At 45.5% G+C, this 25,774-nt stretch overlaps 2 protein-coding genes across 3 annotated transcripts in view; both read right to left on the reverse strand.

The window, feature by feature from the left end:
- mxd4 (MAX dimerization protein 4) overlaps positions 1–12,951 on the reverse strand; it is a 19,330-nt gene extending 6,379 nt beyond the window's left edge. The window contains exons 1-4 of the mRNA XM_060926663.1: positions 12,677–12,951; positions 6,633–6,744; positions 6,509–6,538; positions 2,105–2,219 (exon numbers count right to left, since the gene is read on the reverse strand). Of these exons, the coding sequence (XP_060782646.1) occupies positions 2,105–2,219; positions 6,509–6,538; positions 6,633–6,744; positions 12,677–12,740 (321 nt within the window). The 5' untranslated portion in view covers positions 12,741–12,951. The remainder of the gene's footprint in view (positions 1–2,104; positions 2,220–6,508; positions 6,539–6,632; positions 6,745–12,676) is intronic.
- A 6,984-nt stretch (positions 12,952–19,935) lies between these two features.
- si:dkey-56e3.3 (zinc finger protein 252) overlaps positions 19,936–25,774 on the reverse strand; it is a 45,465-nt gene continuing 39,626 nt past the window's right edge. For both annotated transcript variants that reach the window (XM_060926661.1, XM_060926662.1), the window contains exon 6: positions 19,936–21,319. In XM_060926661.1, the coding sequence (XP_060782644.1) occupies positions 20,580–21,319 (740 nt within the window). In that variant the 3' untranslated portion in view covers positions 19,936–20,579. The remainder of the gene's footprint in view (positions 21,320–25,774) is intronic.

A 25,774-nucleotide genomic window follows, 5' to 3' on the forward strand; every position in this document is an offset into this window, starting at 1 on the left:
TGACCTGCCCACTGGGTTTATCTCCAGATACTGACCTGCCCACTGGGTTTATCTACCGATACTGACCTGCCCACTGGGTGTATCTACCGATACTGACCTGCCCACTGGGTTTACCTCCCGATACTGACCTGCCCACTGGGTTTACCTCCCGATACTGACCTGCCCACTGGGTTTACCTCCCGATACTGACCTGCCCACTGGGTTTACCTCCCGACACTGACCTGCCCACTGGGTTTATCTCCCGACACTGACCTGCCCACTGGGTTTATCTCCCGACACTGACCTACGCACTGGGTTTATCTCCCGACACTGACCTGCCCACTGGGTTTATCTCCCGACACTGACCTGCCCACTGGGTTTACTTCCCGATACTGACCTGCCCACTGGGTTTACCTCCCGATACTGACCTGCCCACTGGGTTTACCTCCCGATACTGACCTGCCCACTGGGTTTACCTCCCGATACTGACCTGCCCACTGGGTTTATCTCCTGATACTGACCTGCCCACTGGGTTTATCTCCCCGATACTGACCTGCCCACTGGGTTTATCTCCCCGATACTGACCTGCCCACTGGGTTTATCTCCCCGATACTGACCTGCCCACTGGGTTTACCTCCCGATACTGACCTACGCACTGGGTTTACCTCCCGATACTGACCTGCTCACTGGGTTTATCTCCCGATACTGACCTGCCCACTGGGTTTATCGCCCGATACTGACCTGCCCACTGGGTTTATCTCCCGATACTGACCTATGCACTGGGTTTATCTCCCGATACTGACCTGCCCACTGGGTTTATCTCCCGATACTGACCTGCCCACTGTACATTATCTCTTACATACTGAATGTTTTAACTTTGTCTACTGAATCAAAATCCTTTACTGTTGGAGCACCAAAACATCCCCTTCAGATTAATAAAGATCAATACATCAGGGCAACAAGGCATCATCAATCAAGGCAAGACTGCCCATCAGACTGCCCACCACTTTCCACTAGACTGCCCATCAGACTGCCCACCACTATTCATCAGGATGCCCTTCAAAACTGTCTCCCAGACTTCTCATTAGACTTTCCACAAGACTTTCTACCAGAATGTCCATCAAACTGTCTACCAGAGGGTCCACCAGACAGTCACTTCAGTTTCTTTAGGTCCTTATGCTGCCTATCCACCAACATGAACTAGGTGCTAGTTCTGGGTTGGTGCTAGTGCTATTACAGGGCTGGTTCAGTTGGTGAACCTTTGAAACACTGGGCTAGAGAGCTACCATGCAGCCACATCATTACATCTCCACTTTCCCTGCAACACTAACACCAGGCACAACAACATCATTCCCCACATAGACTTTACATGGGCAGGCCGCTCAGATACATTAATGGCCTCTGAAGTATATCTGGTGACCCATTTTAGCAAATAAGTCTGAGGAATGAGAACATTCTGTGAGCGAGAAATAAATAATAAAGAACAGAATGTACTGCATCACTGAAAGGTGCTGTGATGTGCTGGAATGATCAGACAGACAGCCGACCACACGAGCACAGAGCTTTCACACTGTAGACAATCTGAATCAGTGTGTACGTCACGGGTTACTGTCAATGTTACCATGACAGCATGGGGCTCTCAAGTCCAATCAGCTTTCTAATAGAGATTTTTTTCATTCCCATTTAACTGATTATTAAAAGGACATTGATGGTCATTTGGTCTCTCTGTTTTCATCTCAATAACAGAAATGAAAAGGGCATTTCTGGTTTTATTCTCAGAAATCACAGACTCAGAATTTAAAAGCAAGCTGTGTTTCTCTTCTTTCTCGGTAAATCAAAAATGTAATCATAAATGAATTACAAAAGGTTTAGGTTTTGGTTCTAGACCAGCAAAGTGTTGGTGCTGCTCTCAAACCCGTTGTCCTTGGTGAGTGCTGGATCTTTAGCTGCTGAAACGTGAAGAACCGGTTTAAGAATAAGCACCGGCTTGGAACCAGCCCTCGAACTGCCTTGGTGGTGAAGGGGTATTAATGGGAATAAAGGTTAATACAGTGGACTGTTGGGATCTGTTTGAATTCCGCAGGTGTGTGTGTGTGTGTGTGTGTGTGTGTGTGTGTGTGTGTACCTTGATGTGCATCCTGGCCCGTTTCAGCAGACTCAGTGTCGTGTGTCGTGTGCTGTCAGGTCCTAAAGGCACGAGCTGCTTCAACTGCTCCAAATAGAGACGCAACTTAGCACGTCTGCACACACACACACACACACACACACACACACATTATAGGCTGTCTATACAAACACAGGCACTGAAGGCTGATACACAGAAGTCAGAATCTGTGGACCTTGTGTGTACTCTCTGTGTGTGTGTGTGTACTCTGTGTGTGTGTGTACTCTGTGTGTGTGTGTACTCTGTGTGTGTGTGTGCACTCTGTGTGTGCACTCTGTGTGTGTGTGTGTGTGTACTCTGTGTGTGTGTGTGTGTGTGTGTATGTGTGTACTCTGTGTGTGTGTGTGTGTGTGTGTGTGTGTGTGTGTGTGTGTGTGTGTTTTGGGGCTCAACCTGAAGCCACATGAAGTAGTTGGCAACAAGCCAGAGGAAGCGGGAAGGAAACATTTGAAGTTGTTGAGAGTGTAGAAAGACACACCGTTTTACATAGAGCTGGCCGACCCTCACACACCTACAGACACACAGAGGCTGATCTCTCTGACTGTAAGGTGGAGCTGCTCTTTAAATCTTCTGTATGTGTACATAAGCCATCTGCTTTACTCTGCCGTCAGCGCTGTCGAGTCGCCGCTTGGCTCCGCCCACTTATCACCCACTCAACTGTCTCGAACCACTCCAACAGCAGGGGCATCACTCAGGCTAGTCCAGGATTGAGCACTGGATGACTCTTGGTGGTTCACTCCCTCAATCGTTCAGTGTGAGGGCCAGGACCGGCCCAAACAGGGCTCTTTTTCTTCCACCACAGGAATGCTAACATGTTCTTCCTCTGAGCCAGCTGACTGCATCTTTTCAAAACGCTGCTCAAACTGCTGCCTCAAGTGGTGCAACAAAAAAGTATTTGCCCCATCATCATCAGAGTTATGAGTTCAAATCCCAATGATGCCGTGACCAGGAGCCTGAGAGAGTAAAACTGGCCTGTGCTCTCAGGGTTGGCGGGGTGGCATACTCTCACTCCCTTGTCAATTACAGTAACGCTAGCTTATAGGCAGCTGTGAGCTCATGCATGTGGAAGTGGGCAGACAGCACTTTCCTCTGAGGGTGTCAGGATGTCCCCTGACGCTTGCTGCATGAAAAACATGGCTTCACATGGCTCGGAGGAAGCATACGATAGCCTTCACCCTCCCTGGTGGGTGGAAACTGGCCAAGACTACAACATGAGCTCACAGAAGCTCTGATTGGTTATCAATAAAGGTTCTAATCCGGCCCACCAAATGAATCGGTGTTCTAAAATGAAATGGTTGTGTGTAATTGAACTGAAAGATTAAAAAATGAGCGTCTCTGTTGTTCCGCCAGCAGGTGATAAATGGAGCAACTGATAGAATACGCTCATGATATAATTCTTCATCACGAACAAAAATCTCGACTAGGGATGTTAACCGATGACTGTGTGACCGGTGGTTGACCGAATCAACGTCAACCGGTTAATTTTTTTTTGGTTGTCGGTGAAAAAAAAAAAAATCAATAGTTTTGAAGCTGCCGATTTTGGAGCGGAGAACCTGGAATTCTGTGTTGTAAACGCTTGAGGCGTGCCATGGGTGTAAGGACGACAGCTGACAAATCAGAAACACCCACTCAGTCATGTCCCGCCCCAGTTGAACACAGCTGCCACTCGGCGAGAGAAAAGTGTAGACACAGGCTTTTTAGCTTACAAATTACTATTCTGTTTTTTTTAATTATTATTAGAAGGCACATGGAGTTTAGTCCTGCCTTGGCCAGTGCATTCTGAAAGTATGTTTCGGTCTGTAGCCATCAATGCATGTTACTGCAGATCAGATCTCTCCACACAAACTAAAGGCGCAGATGCCGACTTTTTCACGGACTGTAACGGCATTTGCTTATGTAGTAATTTTAATACAGAATTTACTCTGATGAAATTATTCAGACACTCCAACGCCCCCCCTAAAAAAAAAAAAAATCGGCTCTGCACGAGCCGTGAAAAAGGCGCATCCGCCGTTTGCATCCCTGTTTAAACTCATAGGTTAACCGACTTTAACCGGCTAATGAGGCTCGGTGGTCGGTCAAGAGTTTTTTTAGTTTTCGCATCCCTAATCTCGACATCAGACGCCATTAAAGCCCACTTCCTGCAGTGTGCTGAATTCTTTTCATTTCAGTATATTTGCAATCTGTTCCGCGGACAGTGATCGCTGATCCGGCCAATCAGATGGTGTGGTCTAAACAAACCCGTATTATGCAAATTACAGCAGCCTGGTGTTCCTTTAATAAACACTGAACTACCCTTAAGAACAAAATAAACAGAGGTATAAATAGCTTTTCTGTAAGAGGACTGGTCCGTGGCCACGCCTCTTCCATTACCTCCTGTACGCAGACACATTATGGAGAAAAATGCAGGTTTAAGAGAAAGCTCAGGGGGCAGAGTCAGCAAGAAGGAAGCATAGCATTAAAAAATACTGACTGATAAATACAAGCCATGTGCTGGGAATTCCCTGCTGACTGCGCACACACACACACACACACACACACACACACAGCTGTGATTCATATCTATATCATGTGTTTAACACTCACACACGTCAGCAGTTTTAGTGAATTAATCACTTTAAAACGCTCTCTCTCTCTCTCTGAGTGCACTGCTTGTTTTATGTGCGAGTCAGTGTGTATGTGCTCCAGTAATAGTTACATCACAGGTGAGGTGGGCGGAGCTTCCTCTCCTGACAGAAGCATCCTTAAGGACCCCATCCAGGTGATAAATTACACTAAACTGGTGGCTATAGGCTTCCACTACTGGTTAGCGACGTTAGCGCTGTAGCCTGGTGGTTTCATTTTTCAGTTTTAATATCATTCATCAGAAAACAGGAAGCTGTAGCCTGAAAACGGCCATGCTGTTATAACTCATTCTAAAGATGTTGGTAAACAAGGACTTTTGCTTCGCTATCAACAACAACAGGCAGTGACATCACAATGACTGACAACGCTTCTGCTGCAGCTTCCTGTGTTGGCACTTCAAAGAAGCTGAGGTGTTTTTCGGAAGTGTGTGGTCTCACTGCCGGTAAAAACATTTCCACACACACACGTCCCATTCAGGATCCTCTCTTATCACGAGGGTGATGTTGTGCCCTACATAGGGACCCTCCTCCTCAGTGGAGGGATGTTTCACAGTGTGCTGGAGCGCGCCTGAGCTGCAGCTGTGTGAGGAACAACGTGTGCGTATACGCTTGCACTACACCCGTGTACACCATGTCCTCCTGTAGCTCATATGAACTTTACTGTAAGCGCTTCTCTGTCTGCATGAGCTTTATGCAAATGAGCTGACCTGTCACACTGACACTGTGTTTAGCCAATCAAATGAGAGGAGTGTGGTCGTGTTTATGCATCTGTTTGACAGCGCAGGTGTTGAACCTCCTTCTGAAGTGCAGATGATGAACCTCGTCATTCTGTCCTTTTTTATCAACAGAATGACTAAACACCGTCTCCTCACTTGTGAGATTAACAGAGTGGACGTTTAATTCTGACGCATTCTAGAAAATGTGCAGGTTCCTTATGATCATGATGATGAAATTGGTGGATTGTTACAGAGAGCGATATTTTGGTGTCTCACATATACACTCACTGGCCACTTTATTAGGAACACCCCTACACCCACCTGCAGTTCTGTAACCAGCCGATCCCTCGCCAGCAGCACGACGCATCAAATCCCACAGATACAAATCAGGAGCTTCAGTTAATGTTCACAATGTTCAAACATCAGAACGGGAAACATTGTGATCTCAAAGTGTGACTTTCTCTCACTGTGGTCTGGGTGTTGGTTTGATCCAGATGGACTGGTTTGAGTATTTCAGAAGCTGCTGATCTCCTGGAGTTTTCACACACAACAGTCTCTAGAGTTTACACAGAATGGTGCAGAAAACAAAAAACACTGAGTGAGTGAGCGACAGTTCTGTGGGTGGAAACAAACGCCGTGTTGATAAGAGAGGGTCAGAGGGGAATGGACAGATTGGGTCGAGCTTTTTTGCCAGGAAGGATATAGTAACTCATATAATCACTCTTTACAACCGTGGTGAGCAGAAAAGCATCTCAGCATGCAACAGCAGAAGAACACATTGGGTTCCACTCCTGCAGCCAAGAACAGGGATCTTAGAACCAACAACGAGTTCCTATTAAAGAGGCCGGGGAGTGGGTATTAGTACTACATGTTTTTTCCTCATGCTAGTTTACGATGCAGATGGATTTATCCAGTGAGCAGAAAGCCTGGCCTCTAGCCCCGCCCACTACTTCTGCTCCTTTTGAATAAATAAAGCCAACACTGTGGAATAAGAAGAGAGTAACGGAGCAGGAACAACTCTCTCTCACCTGTGTTTCTCCAGCTCATTGTGCGACGATCTGAAAAATAAACACAAAATTAGAGAAAATATCAGAGTAAAGAAAAAGATCAGTGTAGGAGTGAAGGAGGATGATGATGATGATGATGATGTACCTGTTGTTGTTGTTATTGTTGTTGCTTGGTCTGCGTGAGAGTAACTGTGTTTTTTTCTTCCTGTTGAAGTCAGAGCTGTAGGGCAACACTGATGCATAACCGTGCTCAGCCTCTGCACACACACACACACACACACACACACACACACCTTTACAGAATTGAAAAGCTACAGTTTTTTATCTGGAGGTCGTTTGAGAGGTCAGCGCAGTCGGTCTTTTGACCTGTAGTTCTGTTCATATAAACCTGATTGAGGGAAACAGAATGCGACTATTTTGGTCATGTCTTTGAACGAGAAAGCGTCCAGAATGCAGATTCCTCATGCTACATGTCGCAGTGCGCGTCTGCGATGTTTCACTCTGTTCAGTTAAACTCCAAAACATGGTGAAAGTTCTACAGTGAAACGCACACTGGATTCTCCAACGTGCTGTGATCATAAACAGCCCGAACACAGGTTTATAAGATTTATGGAACGTTAGATGTAATAAAGCAGGGCAGAAAAGCACAGAACTGAAAGCTCAGAGTCGTGATGCTTCTGGTATAAAACGTTCTTAACACTGGTGAAAGTGTGCGAATCGTGAAGACGCCCAACCCAGCGAGCGGCTGGTTTAGGTGACGCAGGGTTCAATGTGCCTGTGCAAGGGAGGTCGAGTGTGTGAGTGGAGATGAGCTGCGTGATGTGGAGCTCCATCGCCTGAGACGCTGCAGTGGGACGCACAAGCCCAGTCGTCTCATTACAGCTGCACATACACACTTTCTCACACACACACACACACACACACACACACAGTCAGAAAAACAGTTACATGGGAAATATAAAAGAACCGGTGTGTGTGTGTTTTCACTGTGGTGGTTTATTAAGAAACGTTTTAACCTTTGAATGAGAAACTTGCAGCATTCTGTGGCCTGAGCGCTGATTTACAGTCGCAGTGAATGCGCTTACAGCAGGCGAGAGTTTACACTGCGCAGGCGCCTGGAGGAACGAAGTCCTGGCACTCTGGGGCCCTTAATATCAGGTCACAGGCTGTGTTCCAAATCATACCTTACTCACTATGTAGGGCACAGTTTTGGTGAGTTTTACACCATTTTATAGCTATCAGGGTCAGTGTCCTAAATCACACCACTCTCACTATTTAGGGCACTAGTTTCACCATTCTGGACAGAGTAACGAGGACAATATCCCACAATGCACTGCACCCTAAACCCTACTCACTCCATAGTGCACTGCACCCTCAACCCTGCTCACTCCATAGTGCACTGCACCCTAAACCCTACTCACTCCATAGTGCACTGCACCCTCAACCCTACTCACTCCATAGTGCACTGCGCCCTCAACCCTACTCACTCCATAGTGCACTGCACCCTAAACCCTACTCACTCCATAGTGCACTGCGCCCTCAACCCTACTCACTCCATAGTGCACTGCGCCCTTAACCCTACTCACTCCATAGTGCACTGCACCCTAAACCCTACTCACTCCATAGTGCACTGCACCCTAAACCCTACTCACTCCATAGTGCACTGCACCCTCAACCCTACTCACTCCATAGTGCACTGCACCCTAAACCCTACTCACTCCATAGTGCACTGCGCCCTCAACCCTACTCACTCCATAGTGCACTGCGCCCTTAACCCTACTCACTCCATAGTGCACTGCACCCTAAACCCTACTCACTCCATAGTGCACTGCACCCTAAACCCTACTCACTCCATAGTGCACTGCACCCTCAACCCTACGGTACTCACTCCATAGTGCACTGCACCCTCAACCCTGCTCACTCCATAGTGCACTGCGCCCTCAACCCTACTCACTCCATAGTGCACTGCACCCTCAACCCTACTCACTCCATAGTGCACTGCACCCTCAACCCTACTCACTCCATAGTGCACTGCACCCTCAACCCTACTCACTCCATGGTGCACTGCACCCTAAACCTTACTCACTCCATAGTGCACTGCACCCTAAACCCTACTCACTCCATAGTGCACTGCACCCTCAACCCTACTCACTCCATAGTGCACTGCACCCTAAACCCTACTCACTCCATAGTGCACTGCACCCTAAACCCTACTCACTACATAGTCAAGTCAAGTTTATTTGTACAGCGCTTTTAACAATAAACATTGTCGCAAAGCAGCTTTACAGAATTTGAACGACTTAAAACATGAGCTAATTTTATCCCTAATCTATCCCCAATGATGAAGCCTGTGGCGACGGTGGCAAGGAAAAACTCCCTCAGACGAAACCAGACTCAAAAGGGAACCCATCCTCATTTGGGCAACAACAGACAGCATGACTATAACATTAACAGTTTTAACATGAAGTCTGTTATAAACCCCCCACTGACGGAAACCCGAGCGCAAAACCGTTCACGACAACCGTCGTCCCGAAGTCAGCAAATCAACTGCAGTCCCCAGCCACAAAGCACCAATGGAAGAGTCCAGAGCGTCCTCCAGGTGCGGCCCCCAACTGTCCACATGGGGATGCCCTCCACAGGAGCAATGCAATGAGACTCCAACCAGACACAGGGCACCAGGATGGATCAGGAAGGTCCGAGGAGCAGAAGAGGTCAGCATCTCTATCAGCCGTTTCACGGATACCGCCATTTTGGATTTGGTGTGGTGCACTCTGGGACCATTTGGGAACAAACAAAGCATCCCATGTGAAATGTCAGCCTACGCGAACTTGTTATAGACGTTGTGTTAGTAATTAAATCATCAAAGCCTCGTACTCATTTGTCCTGCCAGTGTGTGTTTTACTCCTAGAGTGAAATGGGTGGTGCTGATCGATGTGCAGTTTATAAATGCAACACTGATCGACGGTGTAAGGACAGGCGAGCGATATTATGAATAGAATAGTACTATACTATGTGTAGACTATAGCCATAATGGTATTATAATGGCATTATTATTGATGTTTCAGAGGGGACTTTATAAACATGACATTACCATGGTTTACCCTTTAGTTGAAATTTTCGGATAAAGGTTGCTTAGTTTAGAATCTACATCAGGCCTCAGGAGTTCGGTTCAAAATGGCAATTTAAATATATGGACCTAGGCTTGTTTCATTTGTTGAAAAATAGTTTAACAATAAGTGAATGTATAAGTTATTATCAATCTTAAACTTATTAATCTTATTAGACTGTAGAACTATATATCTGATCTAAATCAAGACATAAGGGGTGTTCCCACGGCACATATTTGCATCGATGCTGCACCGATGTATTTTGTTGCGATATATCTTACACCGGTGTAAATTTTGTGGAGCGTTCACACGTCACAAACCTGCTTACTAGAGAGAAGCGTGTTAGCGCCGGTGCAGCCCCACTTGCGGTCACACGGCAGTTTTTGCGACCGTGCTATACAATAGTAATAATGCAGAAATGAAATATGCGCATGTGTGAAAATGCACTTCCTTTTCCCGGTTGTCATGGCATCACCAAGCGCCAGGAAAACAACGTGGATGAAGACACCAGTGTTGCCAGATACTGCTGACGTTTTCCAGCCCAAAATATGTTCAAATCCACCAAAATGCACTTAAAACCGCCCAATCTGGCAACACTGGAAGACACGCAGTTCTGTTGTTGTTGATATTCACCATTTTGGAAGCGCAAAATACCAGGATGCAAATTATGCAATGCCCGTATGTAATCAACTCTCCTCACGCGTAGCGAGTCTACCCCTGTAGCGTTCAGACGTCCCATTTTATATCGGTGCTGCCCCGCAAACTAGCGTTTACTCCGGAGTAAATTTCTTAAACCACCTCCCGAGCAGGGTTAGATTTGCACCGGTTTAAGCAGCTTTCAGGGGCTGCACCGCTATAACTTTGTACCATGTGAACGTGCTACCGGGGCAGCCCCGGCGCTACACCGGAGTAAAAGTTGCTGTGTGAACACCCCTATAGATAACACACTTACCTGGAAGTACAGGTAAACACAGGTGTGCCCATAATCCTATCTTTTTTCACATGTGGCACATAACTGAGCCAAGATATTGAAATTTATGTTTTTATTTCTTTTCAGATTAGTTATCAAAGATCATGGAAAAAAACTGAAGTGGCATTCTTTGTGGCTGCGGTTGATCAACCAGACTGACCTAAAGATGCTCTCAGACCACACAAGAGTTTGCCATGCTGCCTGCTTCAGGCGCTCGTTTGTCCCCAAATGGTCCCAGAGTGCACCGCGCCAAATCCAAAATGGCGGTATCCGTGAAACGGTCCATATATAGTGCACTGCACCCTTAACCCTACTCACTCCATAGTGCACTGCACCCTCAACCCTACTCACTCCATAGTGCACTGCACCCTCAACCCTACTCACTCCATAGTGTACTGCACCCTCAACCCTACTCACTCCATAGTGCACTGCACCCTCAACCCTACTCACTCCATAGTGCACTGCACCCTCAACCCTACTCACTCCATAGTGCACTGCACCCTCAACCCTACTCACTCCATAGTGCACTGCACCCTCAACCCTACTCACTCCATAGTGCACTGCACCCTTAACCCTACTCACTCCATAGTGCACTGCACCCTCAACCCTACTCACTCCATAGTGCACTGCACCCTCAACCCTACTCACTCCATAGTGTACTGCACCCTCAACCCTACTCACTCCATAGTGCACTGCACCCTCAACCCTACTCACTCCATAGTGCACTGCACCCTCAACCCTACTCACTCCATAGTGCACTGCACCCTCAACCCTACTCACTCCATAGTGCACTGCACCCTCAACCCTACTCACTCCATAGTGCACTGCACCCTCAACCCTACTCACTCCATAGTGCACTGCACCCTCAACCCTACTCACTCCATAGTGCACTGCACCCCAAACCCTACTCACTCCATAGTGCACTGCACCCTCAACCCTACTCACTCCATAGTGCACTGCACCCTAAACCCTACTCACTCCATAGTGCACTGCGCCCTCAACCCTACTCACTCCATAGTGCACTGCGCCCTCAACCCTACTCACTCCATAGTGCACTGCGCCCTTAACCCTACTCACTCCATAGTGCACTGCACCCTCAACCCTACTCACTCCATAGTGCACTGCACCCCACACCCTACTCACTCCATAGTGCACTGCACCCTCAACTCTACTCACTCCATAGTGCACTGCACCCTAAACCCTACTCACTCCATAGTGCACTGCGCCCTTAACCCTACTCACTCCATAGTGCACTGCACCCTTAACCCTACTCACTCCATAGTGCACTGCACCCCACACCCTACTCACTCCATAGTGCACTGCACCCTCAACCCTACTCACTCCATAGTGCACTGCACCCCACACCCTACTCACTCCATAGTGCACTGCACCCTCAACCCTACTCACTGCATAGTGCACTGCACCCCAAACCCTACTCACTCCATAGTGCACTGCACCCCAAAACCTACTCACTCCATAATGCACTGCACCCCAAAACCTACTCACTCCATAGTGCACTGCACCCCAAAACCTACTCACTCCATAGTGCACTGCACCCTCAACCCTACTCACTCCATAGTGCACTGCACCCCAAAACCTACTCACTCCATAGTGCACTGCACCCTCAACCCTACTCACTCCATAGTGCACTGCACCCTCAACCCTACTCACTCCATAGTGCACTGCACCCTCAACCCTACTCACTCCATAGTGCACTGCACCCTCAACCCTACTCACTCCATAGTGCACTAGGGTTGAGGACAGTCAGAAGATTGTAGTGTCTCATGCCAATCCAGCAGGAAGGCCGAGGGATGCCCAGCAGAGGCTGTCGGGAGTTCGGGCCTGAGGTGTGTGATTCTGGGTGCAGTTTGCTTCACTTGATGATCAGTTCTAAAATAAACACACCCTCATCACCCTCAGCCGCTCAAATGAGTTTATAAAATGAAACGCTGCTGTTCACGAGGAGTTTGTGGCTGTAACCCCACAGGCAGGGTGGACTGTCGAGGCGAGTCAATCAAGTGAGATGAATAAATCAAGGTAAAGGCGGCTGATGAGGAGAATAAAGAGTTAAAGTGGTGCGCTGTGTGATTCCTGAGTGCAGTGAATAAATACCTCTGTCTCTCCTCTCCAGATATTCTGCAGCCTCCAGCAGGATTAACAGAGAGTTCAGTTCCATCCCGACTCAACTGGTACAAAAACTGAGAAAATATTCACAAAGTACAAAAATCGAAACCGAATCTGTGTGGAAAAATAGACGGAAAAAAAGAAAAGAAAAACAAAAAAGTTGGTAACGCCCCGCTCCGGCCAGGCAGCTCTGCTCAGCGAAGCGACTCGCCAACTTCACATCAACAGCACCTCAAGTGAACCTCAGCGTGATTGACAGCTCAACTGGCGAATCACAGCACAACATGAAACGGAGGGCGGGAATAAGGGACGCGTCGCGCCCAATCCGGTGAGGTTCGCGTGAGAGAATTTTGATGCCTCACGAGCTGGCGTCTCATTGGCCAGGCAGTGATAGTAACAAAGTAGAAGCTATAGCCCTAGCAACAGCACTCGTGACTCCGCCTCGGCAATCTCTCATTGGTGGGACGGATTCTGTGCCGGCCTCTGATTGGGCGACCCACCGACTGGGCGTGTCGCTTTGCTTTTACTTCCGCTCAAACTGTGAACTTGACTACGTGTTGTCAGAGCGGCTGGGAGCCGAGTCGTGGCGGAAGTCACGTTCGTTCCTCAGACAACGTTGTGAGAACCATCAGAAAACTCTGGGAAAGTTTAAGCAAATATTATTTAAACTTAAATAAGTTTTTCAGTAATAACAACCTCAAAGAAAACCCAAACCCCCACAAAAGCTGGAGGATTCCAGGATGAGAGCATGAAGGAGATCCTCCACCATCAGTTATAAACACCAGCCATTTTATCACAAACACTTTTAACCCACCTTCTTCCTCTCAACCCTAAACACCTTCAAAATCATCTCTGGAATAGAAAGTTGTACCTCTGATGGCCCAAGTGGACGCGCCCAGGTGTTCAGGGGAGGTTCAGGAGTTGTGTTTCTGAGCTGTTATAACAGCTTTGTGCACATTTAACGTACACATATCAGTATCAACACTGAACAATAATTTAATAATAATTGAATAAGTGGCTGTGTCTGTCCATTTAAGGAGAGCTGAGATATGAAAGGGTTAGATAAAACACACAAAGTTTTTTGTTCCATTTTTGTGTCAGACAAAAATGGCAGGTAGGAACTAAAATTGTGAGCAGGAAACTGAAGAAACATCGCACCACATGCACTGTCGGATTGATCCGGGGTATCGTTCAGCCCAATCATTTGCATTTGTCGCTTTATAGCATCACACATAATTTGTATAGAATTGAATAAATCGATTGATGTCACTTGTTGCTGCTCCGTTTCACAAACATACGTTGAAATGAACCTTTTGTTTTGTTGCTTGGTGGTGTGACAGTAGCCAAAAAAAAACAGGGAAAAACTTATTTCAGTGTAGCTACACAACCCATGGCTCATTTCCCATCAGTAAGAATGGTTAGTGATCAAATCTCATGATCAAACCCAGTTACAGTCAGCACTTGATCACTACATAGTGCTCAGGCCCAGTTACACTCCGGAGCATGGATAACCACGAAACCTGTATTTTATGTTTGTCTTTTATTCTTGATAGTCAGCAAGTTAGCAACCTTTCTGTGTTTGTGCTTTTGCTTGCCACAGCTAAAAGTGCTAAATCATCTGCACCAAAATGGAGTATTTTTATTTCTTCACCAATCACCTAGCCTCACCTCAGTCATGTTTGTTTTGGAAGGAAGACATGAACAGGTGCCATTACTTTGCAGTATACTTCAGAAAGACTATATCAATGCATTCTGACTAAATTCTACTGCAGTGAAATCTACTGCACTAACATCAGAAAAAGGGACTGATTTGAGACACCACTAATGTTTTTATCCCACATTAAACAAAAAGTAATGGACCTCGCAGGGACATAAACAAGTGTAAATATAGAAATAAAGAAATTAGAAAGAAAAAATGCTATGGAAAGATGACAAAGCCACCTAAATATGGAGACTGGAGTTGGAAAAAAAAGAACTAAACTGAAAGTCATGCGTGTCACTTCCTGTTTCCACACTTATCAAAGTGCTGAGCAATAAGTAAAACACACACACACAGCGCTCTATTGGTGTATGATGACAACAGCAGCAATAATAATAGTAATAATAATAATGAGGGCGGGGGCAGCACGGTGGTGTAGTGGTTAGCGCTGTCGCCTCACAGCAAGAAGGTCCTGGGTTCGAGCCCCGTGGCCGGCGAGGGCCTTTCTGTGTGGAGTTTGCATGTTCTCCCCGTGTCCGCGTGGGTTTCCTCCGGGTGCTCCGGTTTCCTCCACAGTCCAAAGACATGCAGGTTAGGTTAACTGGTGACTCTAAATTGAGCGTAGGTGTGAATGTGAGTGTGAATGGTTGTCTGTGTCTATGTGTCAGCCCTGTGATGACCTGGCGACTTGTCCAGGGTGAACCCCGCCTTTCGCCCGTAGTCAGCTGGGATAGGCTCCAGCTCGCCTGCGACCCTGTAGAACAGGATAAAGTGGCTACAGATAACGAGATGAGATTTTCTAACAACAATTTATCCATTTTAAATGTTATGATATTGCTAAAAATTGCCTTACCTGGATGCAGCCATTTGCAGTGAATCCAGATATCCGGCCAGGATGTGAACGGCGCACTACAGCTTCGTTACACAGAGCCATCAAATAAAGGCTTCTAATTCTAAAAAAAATCCCCAAGTACCACTGCTCTCTCTCTCTTACCCTTTCTCTGTCTAATGGAAACATGGCTAATATGGACTGGGTATGTTATATTTCACTGTTCCACGTTGACAGGTGACAGAACTGTTCGGAGTTTGATGTGGAGAGAATAAACTCACACTTATCTGTCCATTCTAGTTTTGTTTTCAACTTTAAAACAAACCAACCAACCAACCAACCAACCACATCATGAGTTTATTAATTAGACCAAAGTTATCATCTCTCACCCAGTGGCCTGTCATCTCTGGTCTGAGGAGAGTCCTTCAGCTAACTCATTTACATAAAGGTGTGTGATTGGATAAACTGAAACAAAGGATGGTTCTTGTTTAAAAAAAAAAAAAAAATCTCTGGACTACAGATATATATTTAAGTTCAATCTTCTCAGATACTTTTCTGGGTCGTAACTTGGATGCACATCTCAACAGCATCAAAGCTGTGCACTTCAATTACTGTGACGAATATTACTGGAGGTGCTGAAGCGGGAATAAGCCACGCCCCCACCCTGAGCTGTGGTGATATTTTTTCCAGCACACATTGCACCATGTGATTGTTGCAGTTTTAGGAGTGTGACAAGTGATTGTCTAAAAAGTAAACCAATAAATATTCAAAAGAAAAAATTTTAAATCCTGCAATTTACAGTCCAACAAAGTGTTTCATTCTTGAAATACAAATAATAAATAATTAAAAAGGTGGAACTTCAGCCATCTGTTTTTAATCCAGACACCACTGAACTGTGGAGTGGATTTGTAATAATCTCTACAGCAAATATTTATTAAATTACTGAGTAATAGATAAGCTCTTTAATGTCCTGAATGGCATCGCAGGTCTCAGTGGGTTACCTTCCAGAACAAAAACAGACACGATGATGAAGTATTTTTGTTTGAGGCCGAGGTGAAACGTATAAATCCCAGTGGTGTTTATTAAATCCTGCTGTGCTGCACATTTTCATTCATTCTGCAGATTTGAATACAAGAACGACTGAGATTTAGGACAGAAGCATGTGATTATGTGACTTCAGGGCTTTGTTCCGAGGCCTTAAACTCATTACCTTCTGCTGTAAAACTAAAGTTTTGAAATATAGTTAACAATCATATGTTGAAATTATTGTTAGAAATGATTAGTGCCATTACTGCTAGAAATTAGCCCCGCCCCCTAGTTAAGAAAAAAGAACAAAAACATGCAACTCATCAATATTTATATTGTCTTTATATTAGAAACTGATAGGGTCCTGTGTGTGTATTTTGTCATGATGAGAACTGTTTAATCACCCACCTTCACCACTCCCTGTCTGTGGCATGTGTGTGTTCTCACAGGACTGTGTGCACACATTAGCATACTAATTCATTTCCTCTCTCTCACACACAGTCAAACCCACTGACCTACATACTGTCAAACCTTCACAGAGACAGACAGACACAGAGAGGGAGAAGTGCAGAGACAGAAGTAAAATTCAGCTTTTCTTTTTTACCTCACTTCTCAGAAATCCTGTGCACTGAACCAGAAAGCAAGCAGAAATCCTTGTGTGTGTGTGTGTGTGTACCAGTGGCGGCTGCTGGTTTTTAAAACAGGGGAAGCCCATTTTACGCATTCATCATAAAACCTGTAGGCCGGATATCAAAGCATAGAAAGGTGTGCCCCATTAGCATAGTGAACTAGACAACCCCACCTAGTGGCAGAAAGTATTTTTGCTTGTACATTTCATGTTATAGTCTGGCTTGCCAGGCTAGTGCCTCATATCCTTAATCAAAAATATCAAACATCCAAAAATCACTGGCTATTCAATGAAGAGCCTTGAACATCATACCCTGATATGCAACACAGAGTCTTTAAAGTGCTGATGACACGTTTTTGACATCTTTGGCGATGTTTTATAACATAAGTAATTCCCGATGATCCATATATTAATTCACAAAGGTGCCTATTTTACAAGTTATGATAAAAAACACGGCTATTTGGGCAAATTTGACAGGGCTGCAGCACCCAGGAGACGAAAGAGGAGGAGGAGCTATATGACGTCAGCGAAAGAACCTTCCTCCTAACTTACCAGTTTGTTGTTGATGCGACAGGTGTTCAGTTTATCATTATTAGTATTTTTATATATATATATATATATATATATATATATATATATATATATATATATAAATATATATATATATATAAATATTAGTTATTATGCCTTCGCGTTGTGTTGCCGGCTTTTGCTCCAAAACCTACAAGGATGGGGTAAGTTTATTCAAGTTTCCCAGAGATCCCGAGCTGCATGCGAAGTGGGTGAAGCAAGTCAGGCGCACTCGTGACAAGTGGGAGCCCTCACCAACATCCGTCCTGTGCTCTGAACACTTCGATTTGGATTGTTTTGACACCCTTCCCAGCTTAAAAGAATCTCTTGGGTGTTCAGTTCAGCACAAACGCGTGTTACTACCAGCAGCAGTGCCTACACAGTGTTGCCAGATTGGGAGGTTTCCCGCCCAGTTGAGCGGTTTCAAGTGCATTTTGGTGGGTTTTGAACATATTTTGGGCTGGAAAACGTCAACAGTATGTGTTGCCAGATACTGCTGAAGTTTTCCAGCCCAAAATATGTTCAAAACCCACCAAAATGCACTTGAAACCGCCCAACTGAGCGGGATTTCCTCCCAATCTGGCAACACTGCCAGTATTCCGGAGGGGGTCTACTAGTAGCTATGCCGGATCCAAAGACAGTCCTCCTGTCAGAACATGTGTTGTGAAACGACATAAGATAAAGGTACGTAGAGCTATAGATTCTACATGATAATCATAAATGTAATCATAAAGTCGGCGTGATATCAGTCATGCATTTGCTTGTGAAAACTTGCGGCTTTCATGTAACTGCCGCCTAGCAACGAGAGGCAAAGCATAAAGAGGGTAGGCTATCATAGATTCTATTCGGAAGAGATCAACACAATTCTAGACTCCCAGAAGAGGAAGAGCTAGCACTAGAGAGTTCACCGGCGTTTTCATGCGCCATTTCCATTGAGTAGAACCAGAGTAGAACAGCCAGTGAACCGCAGCGTGTTCTCCCGCTGACGTCACAATATGGCCGCGAGCCACGGACCCAGTTTTCTTGCGCTGTGCAATTAAAAGTTGGATATTTGCGTAACAACAGCTTCTTTTCACGCAATTATAACAGAAATCTAACATGTTTACCATGTTGTATAGTTTATTTAAGAAATTGCATAGAGTCATGTTCGTGTCATCAGCACTTTAACACAACACCCAGCTGTGCAACACATCCTTGAACATCTTCTGCAACACAGTCTGGAAATTCATAACCAGGTAGGCTATGCAACACACAGAACCTTGAATATTATACCCAGGTATAACCTATAACACAGAGCCCACCATTCTCTTAACATTACTGAACAATATACACACTTCACATTCATGAACATGAACACTATTTATACACAAATTCTGCCCTCCGCTCCTTTTCCAGAAAATGGTCTGTGACCCTGTCATACCAGCTGGTTGTGCTTTCCAGAGACTTCACCAGTTTCTGTTAGCAGCTAGCACCGCAGATCCCAATAAGGCTCAAGCTAGCCTACAACCAGATTGAACTACAAATGAAATAAACGAGTGAATTCACAAATGATCAAACTGATAGAATGGATGAAAGTTAACGGAGCACAACGAGTAATATTTACATTTATTTACAGAGTAATGTACAGAGACATCAATGAGAAGAAACGTTTATATGAAAAGAAATTCGGACAGCACTTTGGCACACGGCTACACTTTCTCGACATCCGCTAGGGACTGACTGATCATACTTCCGTGTTCCTCGCCGAAGTACCGCCCTCCTCATGTCTTTCAAACACCACCTCCAATAATCCTTTATCAGCCCGGCTTCTTGTCCCTCCCACTGTCTCGTTTAGTCCCAGAGAAGCCCGGCTTCCCTGGAAGTGACGATTTTGTTGATTTTAACCAATAACAACTAGCCGAAATTGGCTGTTCAGAGCCGTCTCGTAGACTGCAACGGATACCCGGCTGCCAGTCAGTGTTGCCAGATACTGCTGACGTTTTCCATCCCAAAATATGTTCAAAACCCGCCAAAATGCACTTAAAACCGCCCAATCTGGCAACACTGCTGCCAGTCCATAGAGCCCATTGAAATAAGAAAGGTTACAGCCTGGCAGCAAAGGTGATTCTCGTAGCGAACTGCAAGTTCGTCAGACATCACTCAAATAAGTTACAGGATATTTATGAACATAAATACAATCTTGGGCATATATTATGTTATGCAAGTTATTGTTTTAATGAGAATTCAACGTCGTAGACGCCGCAGTTTGGGGAGAGAATTTTAGGGGAAGCTCGGCTTCCCTTGTCTCTGAGAAATCGCCCCTGGTGTGTACGCACAATAGCAGTACAATGTTCCACCAGAAACACACACTCCTTGTGGGTGCAGTAGTGTGTTGCTGCCCCCTACAGACACAGTCAGTATTACAGCCATTCCATCTGTCTGTCTCCACCTGTCTCTGACCCTGGATCAGTCCCTCTGTTTCAGCTACAGTTTTAGATTTAACAGTTCACTTGGTGTTTAAGTTTCTGTAATGCTTTATTTTTGCACAAGAGATGTTCATAATAATAATAATAATAATAATAATAAGGCACTGTACATCACTTTCTGTGCACTTCAGCCTGACAGGTGTGTGACTGTGTTCATTCAGAATAAATTTAAAACAAAACTAATATTCTTCTACAGGCAAGAAAGTGAAAAACTAAACCGTCTCATCTGTCAGATACTTACACATGTTCCAATGGCAAGTTTTAATACTAAATCTGATAATTTTATACACACAGTTGGACATTTATTAAAACGGAAACCCCACTCTGCAGTGAACGTCTTCTGACTTCCTCAGAATTTATCACTTCACTTGGGAATGGACCATAACCTAAAAATATGATCATGAGTGCACCTGTAGGTCTTTAACATAGATGTTTATATTAGAGCACGGGAACGAGTGTATACTTCAGAGACACCTGCTCCTGTAGGGATCTGTGCAGGAACATTCTCTGGAGTAGAAGGAAGAACATGGGGATTATTAATCCAGAGAGGAGGAAAAATAAAATTCTGTGCATATGACGAAATGACTCCAATTCAGGTCAGACAGACCTAAACTGAGTACAGGACATTTATAAAACAACTGGATACAGAACACAACTTCCAGGTTTAGAAAGGTCTAAAACTGTGGCAGCGGGTTCTGCAGCGCGAGACAGTTCCTCTGCTGATGTTTCACCAGACTACTCTTGTAGGCGAAGATCTGGCCACAGTGCTCGCAGCTGAATGGTTTCTCCCGCGTGTGGATCTTCATGTGCGTCTTCAGGTTGGAGGACTGGTTGAAGGTTTTGCCGCACTGCACGCAGCCATACGGTTTCTCACCCGTGTGCACGTTAACGTGCTTCTTCAGGTTACTCTGATCAGAGAAGAGTTTTCCACAGTGCAGACAGCTGAAGGGCTTCTCTCCTCGGTGCATGCTGTAGTGTTTCTTCAGACTGGACGCCTGACTGAAGCGTTTGCCGCAGAGCGCGCAGTAGTACGGCTTCTCACCCGTGTGGACGCGCTGATGCAGGACCAGGGCACTGGTGTGGGGGAAGTGTTTCCCACAGTATTTACACACCATGAACCTGTCGGCTTTAAACGGGCCAGCGTGGGACTGGGGGACGATTCGCTCGTCAGCGTGGTGGAAGTGACCTTCAGGAAAAGACGCATTATTAACAGAGCTGACCTCGGAGCCATAAGAACACGCGGCATCTCTGTGCAAGAAATAATCATGAACGGACGTTCCTGCACTGACGTCTGCTCCAGAGTACGGGAGGCTGTGTGAGGAAGAGTCGAATATACTGCCGTCCCATGATGCATCAGCAACAGTGATGTCGTTCTCAGCTTCTACACTCGAAGTGCCTTCATCAGGACAACTACCTACAAATAAAATGTAAAGATGATCAGCCAAGTCAAGTTTGTTTTGCTTCTTTAGTTTTACACTGGGGCGGCACGGTGGTGTAGTGGTTAGCGCTGTCGCCTCACAGCAAGAAGGTCCTGGGTTCGAGCCCCGGGGCCGGCGAGGGCCTTTCTGTGTGGAGTTTGCATGTTCTCCCCGTGTCCGCGTGGGTTTCCTCCGGGTGCTCCGGTTTCCCCCACAGTCCAAAGACATGCAGGTTAGGTTAACTGGTGACTCTAAATTGACCGTAGGTGTGAATGTGAGTGTGAATGGTTGTCTGTGTCTATGTGTCAGCCCCGTGATGACCTGGCGACTTGTCCAGGGTGTACCCCGCCTTTCACCCGTAGTCAGCTGGGATAGGCTCCAGCTTGCCTGCGACCCTGTAGAAGGATAAAGCGGTTAGAGATAATGAGATGAGATGAGATGAGTTTTACACTGGAGCTACGAGGTTAACGAGGCAATAAGCAGTGGAAGCGTATAGCCACCAGTTTAGCATTGTGTGCTACAAATCTGCATCCCACAGTGGTGTGTCTTCAACAGGCTCTGGGGAGGTGTTCAGGGTCTCAAAACAGACTTGCTCATGTGGTTTCTGACTCTTTCAATTTAAAACACCCCCCCACACCCTCAACCCTTCTCAGCTGTCCAACTATAGGCCAAGATAATATCTCAGTTGCTCCATCAAACTGATGAGCAGCTGAAACTGTACATCAGGGAAGAACAGGACATTTCACTCTCAAAGCTACAACCCCAATTCCAAAATGATTGGGCCGCTTATAAACTGTAAATAAAAACAAAATGCGATAATTTATAAAATCATGGAAACCCTATATTTCACTGAAAATAGTACAAAGACAACATATCAAATGTTGAAACTGAGAAATTAATTTTTTTTGAAAAATATGCACTGATTTTGAATTTGATGTCAGCAACATGTTTCAGAAAAGTTGGGACGGGGCAACAAAAGACTGAAAAATTAGTGTAATGTTAAAAAAAACTAATTAGGTTAATTGGCAACAGGTCAGTAAGATGATTGGGTATAAAAAGACCCTCCCAGAGAGGCGGAGTCTCTCAGAAGTAAAGATAGGGCGGGGTTCACTGCTCTGTGAAAGACTGTGTGGGCAAACAGTGCAACAATTTAAGAATAACGTTCCTCAATGTAAAACTGCAAAGAATTTGTGGATTGCATCATCTGTGGTCCATAATATCATTAAAAGATTCAGGGAATCTGGAGAAATCTCTGTATGCGAGAGACAAGGCTGAAAACTGACATTGGATGCCTGTGATCTTCAGGCCCTCAGGAGACACTGCATTAAAAGCAGACACGTGTCTGTCATGGAAATCACTGTATGGGCTCAGGAACACTTCAGAAAACCATCGTCTGTGAAAACACTTCATTACTGCATCCACAAACGCAAGTTAAAACCAGATATAAACAATATCCAGAAACCCCGCCCCCTTCTCTGGGCCCGAGCTCTTATAATGGACTGAGGCGAAGTGGAAAACTGTCCTGAAGTCTGACGAATCAAAAGTAGAAATTCTTTTTAGAAATCATGGACACCACGTCCTCCAGGCTAAAGAGGAGAGGGACCATCCGGCTTGTTATCAGTGCACAGCTCAAAAGCATTCAGCATCTGTGATGGTATGAGGGGGCGTTAGTGCACACGACATGGGTAGCTTGTACATCTGGGAAGGCATCATTAATGCTGAATGATATAAACACGTTTCAGAGCAATATGCTGCCATCCAGACAATCTTTTTCAGGGAAGGCCTTCCTTCTTTCAGCAAGACAACGCCAAACCGCTTTCTGCACGTATTACAACTGCATGGCTCTGTAGTAAGTGTGTCCGGGTGCTAAACTGGCCTGCTGCAGTCCAGACCTGTCTCCCATTTAAAGCAGATACGCAGAGCCTTTATTTTTAAATAAATTTCTGAGTGGATAGTATCTCCATCCTTAACTCTTGTATGCTGCATAAATGGGAATAAAAAAATATATACATATTTGTTGAGAGTTAAAATCGACTGCAAAGTTGGCATTGGAGCTGCCCCACCGAGCCAGCCAGCCCTGAGTGCGTGACGTCACTGCGGTAACTGGTTTTAAGGCCGAGGCCTTTTACAGCTATAGACCAAAGTCATATAAATAAAAATTTAAGGTGAAAGTAAGAAATCCCGTTACTGACTCGCTCAACTAAGACTGATTTGACTTCATTGATTGTGGGTGAGACTCTCATTAAAACAGGATGGGTGTTATAACTTATGCAACGTACATGTATGCATTTTCACTGATAAAACGTAAAAGGCTCATTAAATAATCAGATGAACTGAGACAATCACATTCTGAAGCAAATTAAATAATCTTATACCGCTAACTTAAACACACAATACAAGTTACGGGCGGCACGGTGGTGTAGTGGTTAGCGCTGTCGCCTCACAGCAAGAAGGTCCTGGGTTCGAGCCCCGGGGCCGGCGAGGGCCTTTCTGTGTGGAGTTTGCATGTTCTCCCCGTGTCCGCGTGGGTTTCCTCCGGGTGCTCCGGTTTCCCCCACAGTCCAAAGACATGCAGGTTAGGTTAACTGGTGACTCTAAATTGAGCGTAGGTGTGAATGTGAGTGTGAATGGTTGTCTGTGTCTATGTGTCAGCCCTGTGATGACCTGGCGACTTGTCCAGGGTGAACCCCGCCTTTCGCCCGTAGTCAGCTGGGATAGGCTCCAGCTTGCCTGCGACCCTGTAGAACAGGATAAAGCGGCTACAGATAATGAGATGAATACAAGTTACATGCATTAATCTAAATGCAGGTAAACAAGTTTGTTGTTTTATATCCAAATAATGAGAGTCAGAGCTTACCCATCTGCGTTCTCGCTTCTTAAAGGCTGAGCTTGTGGCCGATTGTTTCTAAACAATCTGACTTTCAGTTCTTCGTTCAATTCTCCGTTCATTCACTTCTTCCACGCAAGGGCAAGATATTGCTGCTGAGGGAAGCCTATCCAGCAGAGAAAATCAGACGGCTGCTCCACTCATTCTCCATTTTCTCCATACGGAGTACTCTGCCATTACTGCTTGGCTCAGCCAAAGTCCTTCCCATGCCAAGTGGCGCATAGGGCAGCGCCAATCTCCGTTTCCGTAGCCCTCGGCCTCTCGCCTATTACATAGCTAGGGTTACAGTGGGGAGGACTAGTCCTCTGGTAACCGCGAGAGTTTGACTCCCCACTCACATCTGTATTGCAGTGTGCCTTGCCAGACGGCAGCAGGTACCATTTTTATGATGGTCTTTGGTATGACCCGACCACGAGTCAAACTCACGATCTCCTGATCAAGAGGCGGACACGCTAACCACTAGGCCACTCGCTGGTGACTGCTTGGCTCAGGCAATTACTAAAACCCAGGACGGGATGGGACGTCACCAGGTTTTAGCAACAACCGCAGGGAGGTCACTGCCTGAGCGATAATATGTCCTGTCCCGTCCCGGGTTTTACCAACATCCCTCAGCTCACACTGGTGCAACTGAATTTACTTTCCTTTTCTTGTAGTTTTCTTTTCCTTTAATCGTTGGTACTGCACCCTCTTTCAATACAGGCATATAGCCAACGCTCCTCAACAGATCAGAGGTCTCGTATGAGTCTTCAGTAAAATGTGCAGAGCAGAGGAGAGACCACTTCGTAGGCGCCCAATGTGCCCGTGAACTTCTCACAAAACGCGTCCAAATCTTTGCAGTTTGAACATTCTTGGGCCATGAATGCAACGTAAATCCACCTTCTGTACCGGCCAGCAACACATCTCCGTGGCATGGTGATAAATTAGCTCAAAATGGAGGATCGGCGTTGCAGTCAGCTGTGTTTTAGTATAGTGGAAATGGCGATGAGACCGATAGACTTCCTACTGTGACGTCACAGATGTCAAGGTCATTCACTCAGACCGCTACCTATATAAATCACTTTAATTGTAAAAATGACTATATTAGATTTATTGTTAACACTTAAAACTATTCCTGTGCCATTCTTGAGGTCTCAACGCATTTATAAACAAAAAGCGAGGCCATGGCTCTGCGTACATGCTTTAAAACACTTGGTGCATTATGAAGCGCAAAATACGACAAAGGAGACCCCGAACTGTTGAGCAACTGAAATCCTATATTCAGGCAAGAATGGGACAACATTTCTCCTTCAAAACTACAGCAATTGGTCTCCTCAGTTCCCAAACATTTACAGAGTGTTATTAACAGTAGAGGTGATGGAACACAGTGGTAAACACGCCCCGTCCTGACTTTTCTGAAACCTGTTACTGACATCAAATTCAAAATGAGCTTATATTTTCCAAAACACAATAAAATCTCAGTTTCAACATTTAATATGTTGTCTTTGTACTATTTTCAGTGAAATATTGGGTTTCCATGATTTTCAAATCGTCATTTTTTTCCATTTACTGGTTACACAGCGTCCCA

Source organism: Neoarius graeffei, chromosome 7, assembly GCF_027579695.1.
Source record: "Neoarius graeffei isolate fNeoGra1 chromosome 7, fNeoGra1.pri, whole genome shotgun sequence".
Lineage (NCBI taxonomy): Eukaryota > Metazoa > Chordata > Actinopteri > Siluriformes > Ariidae > Neoarius > Neoarius graeffei.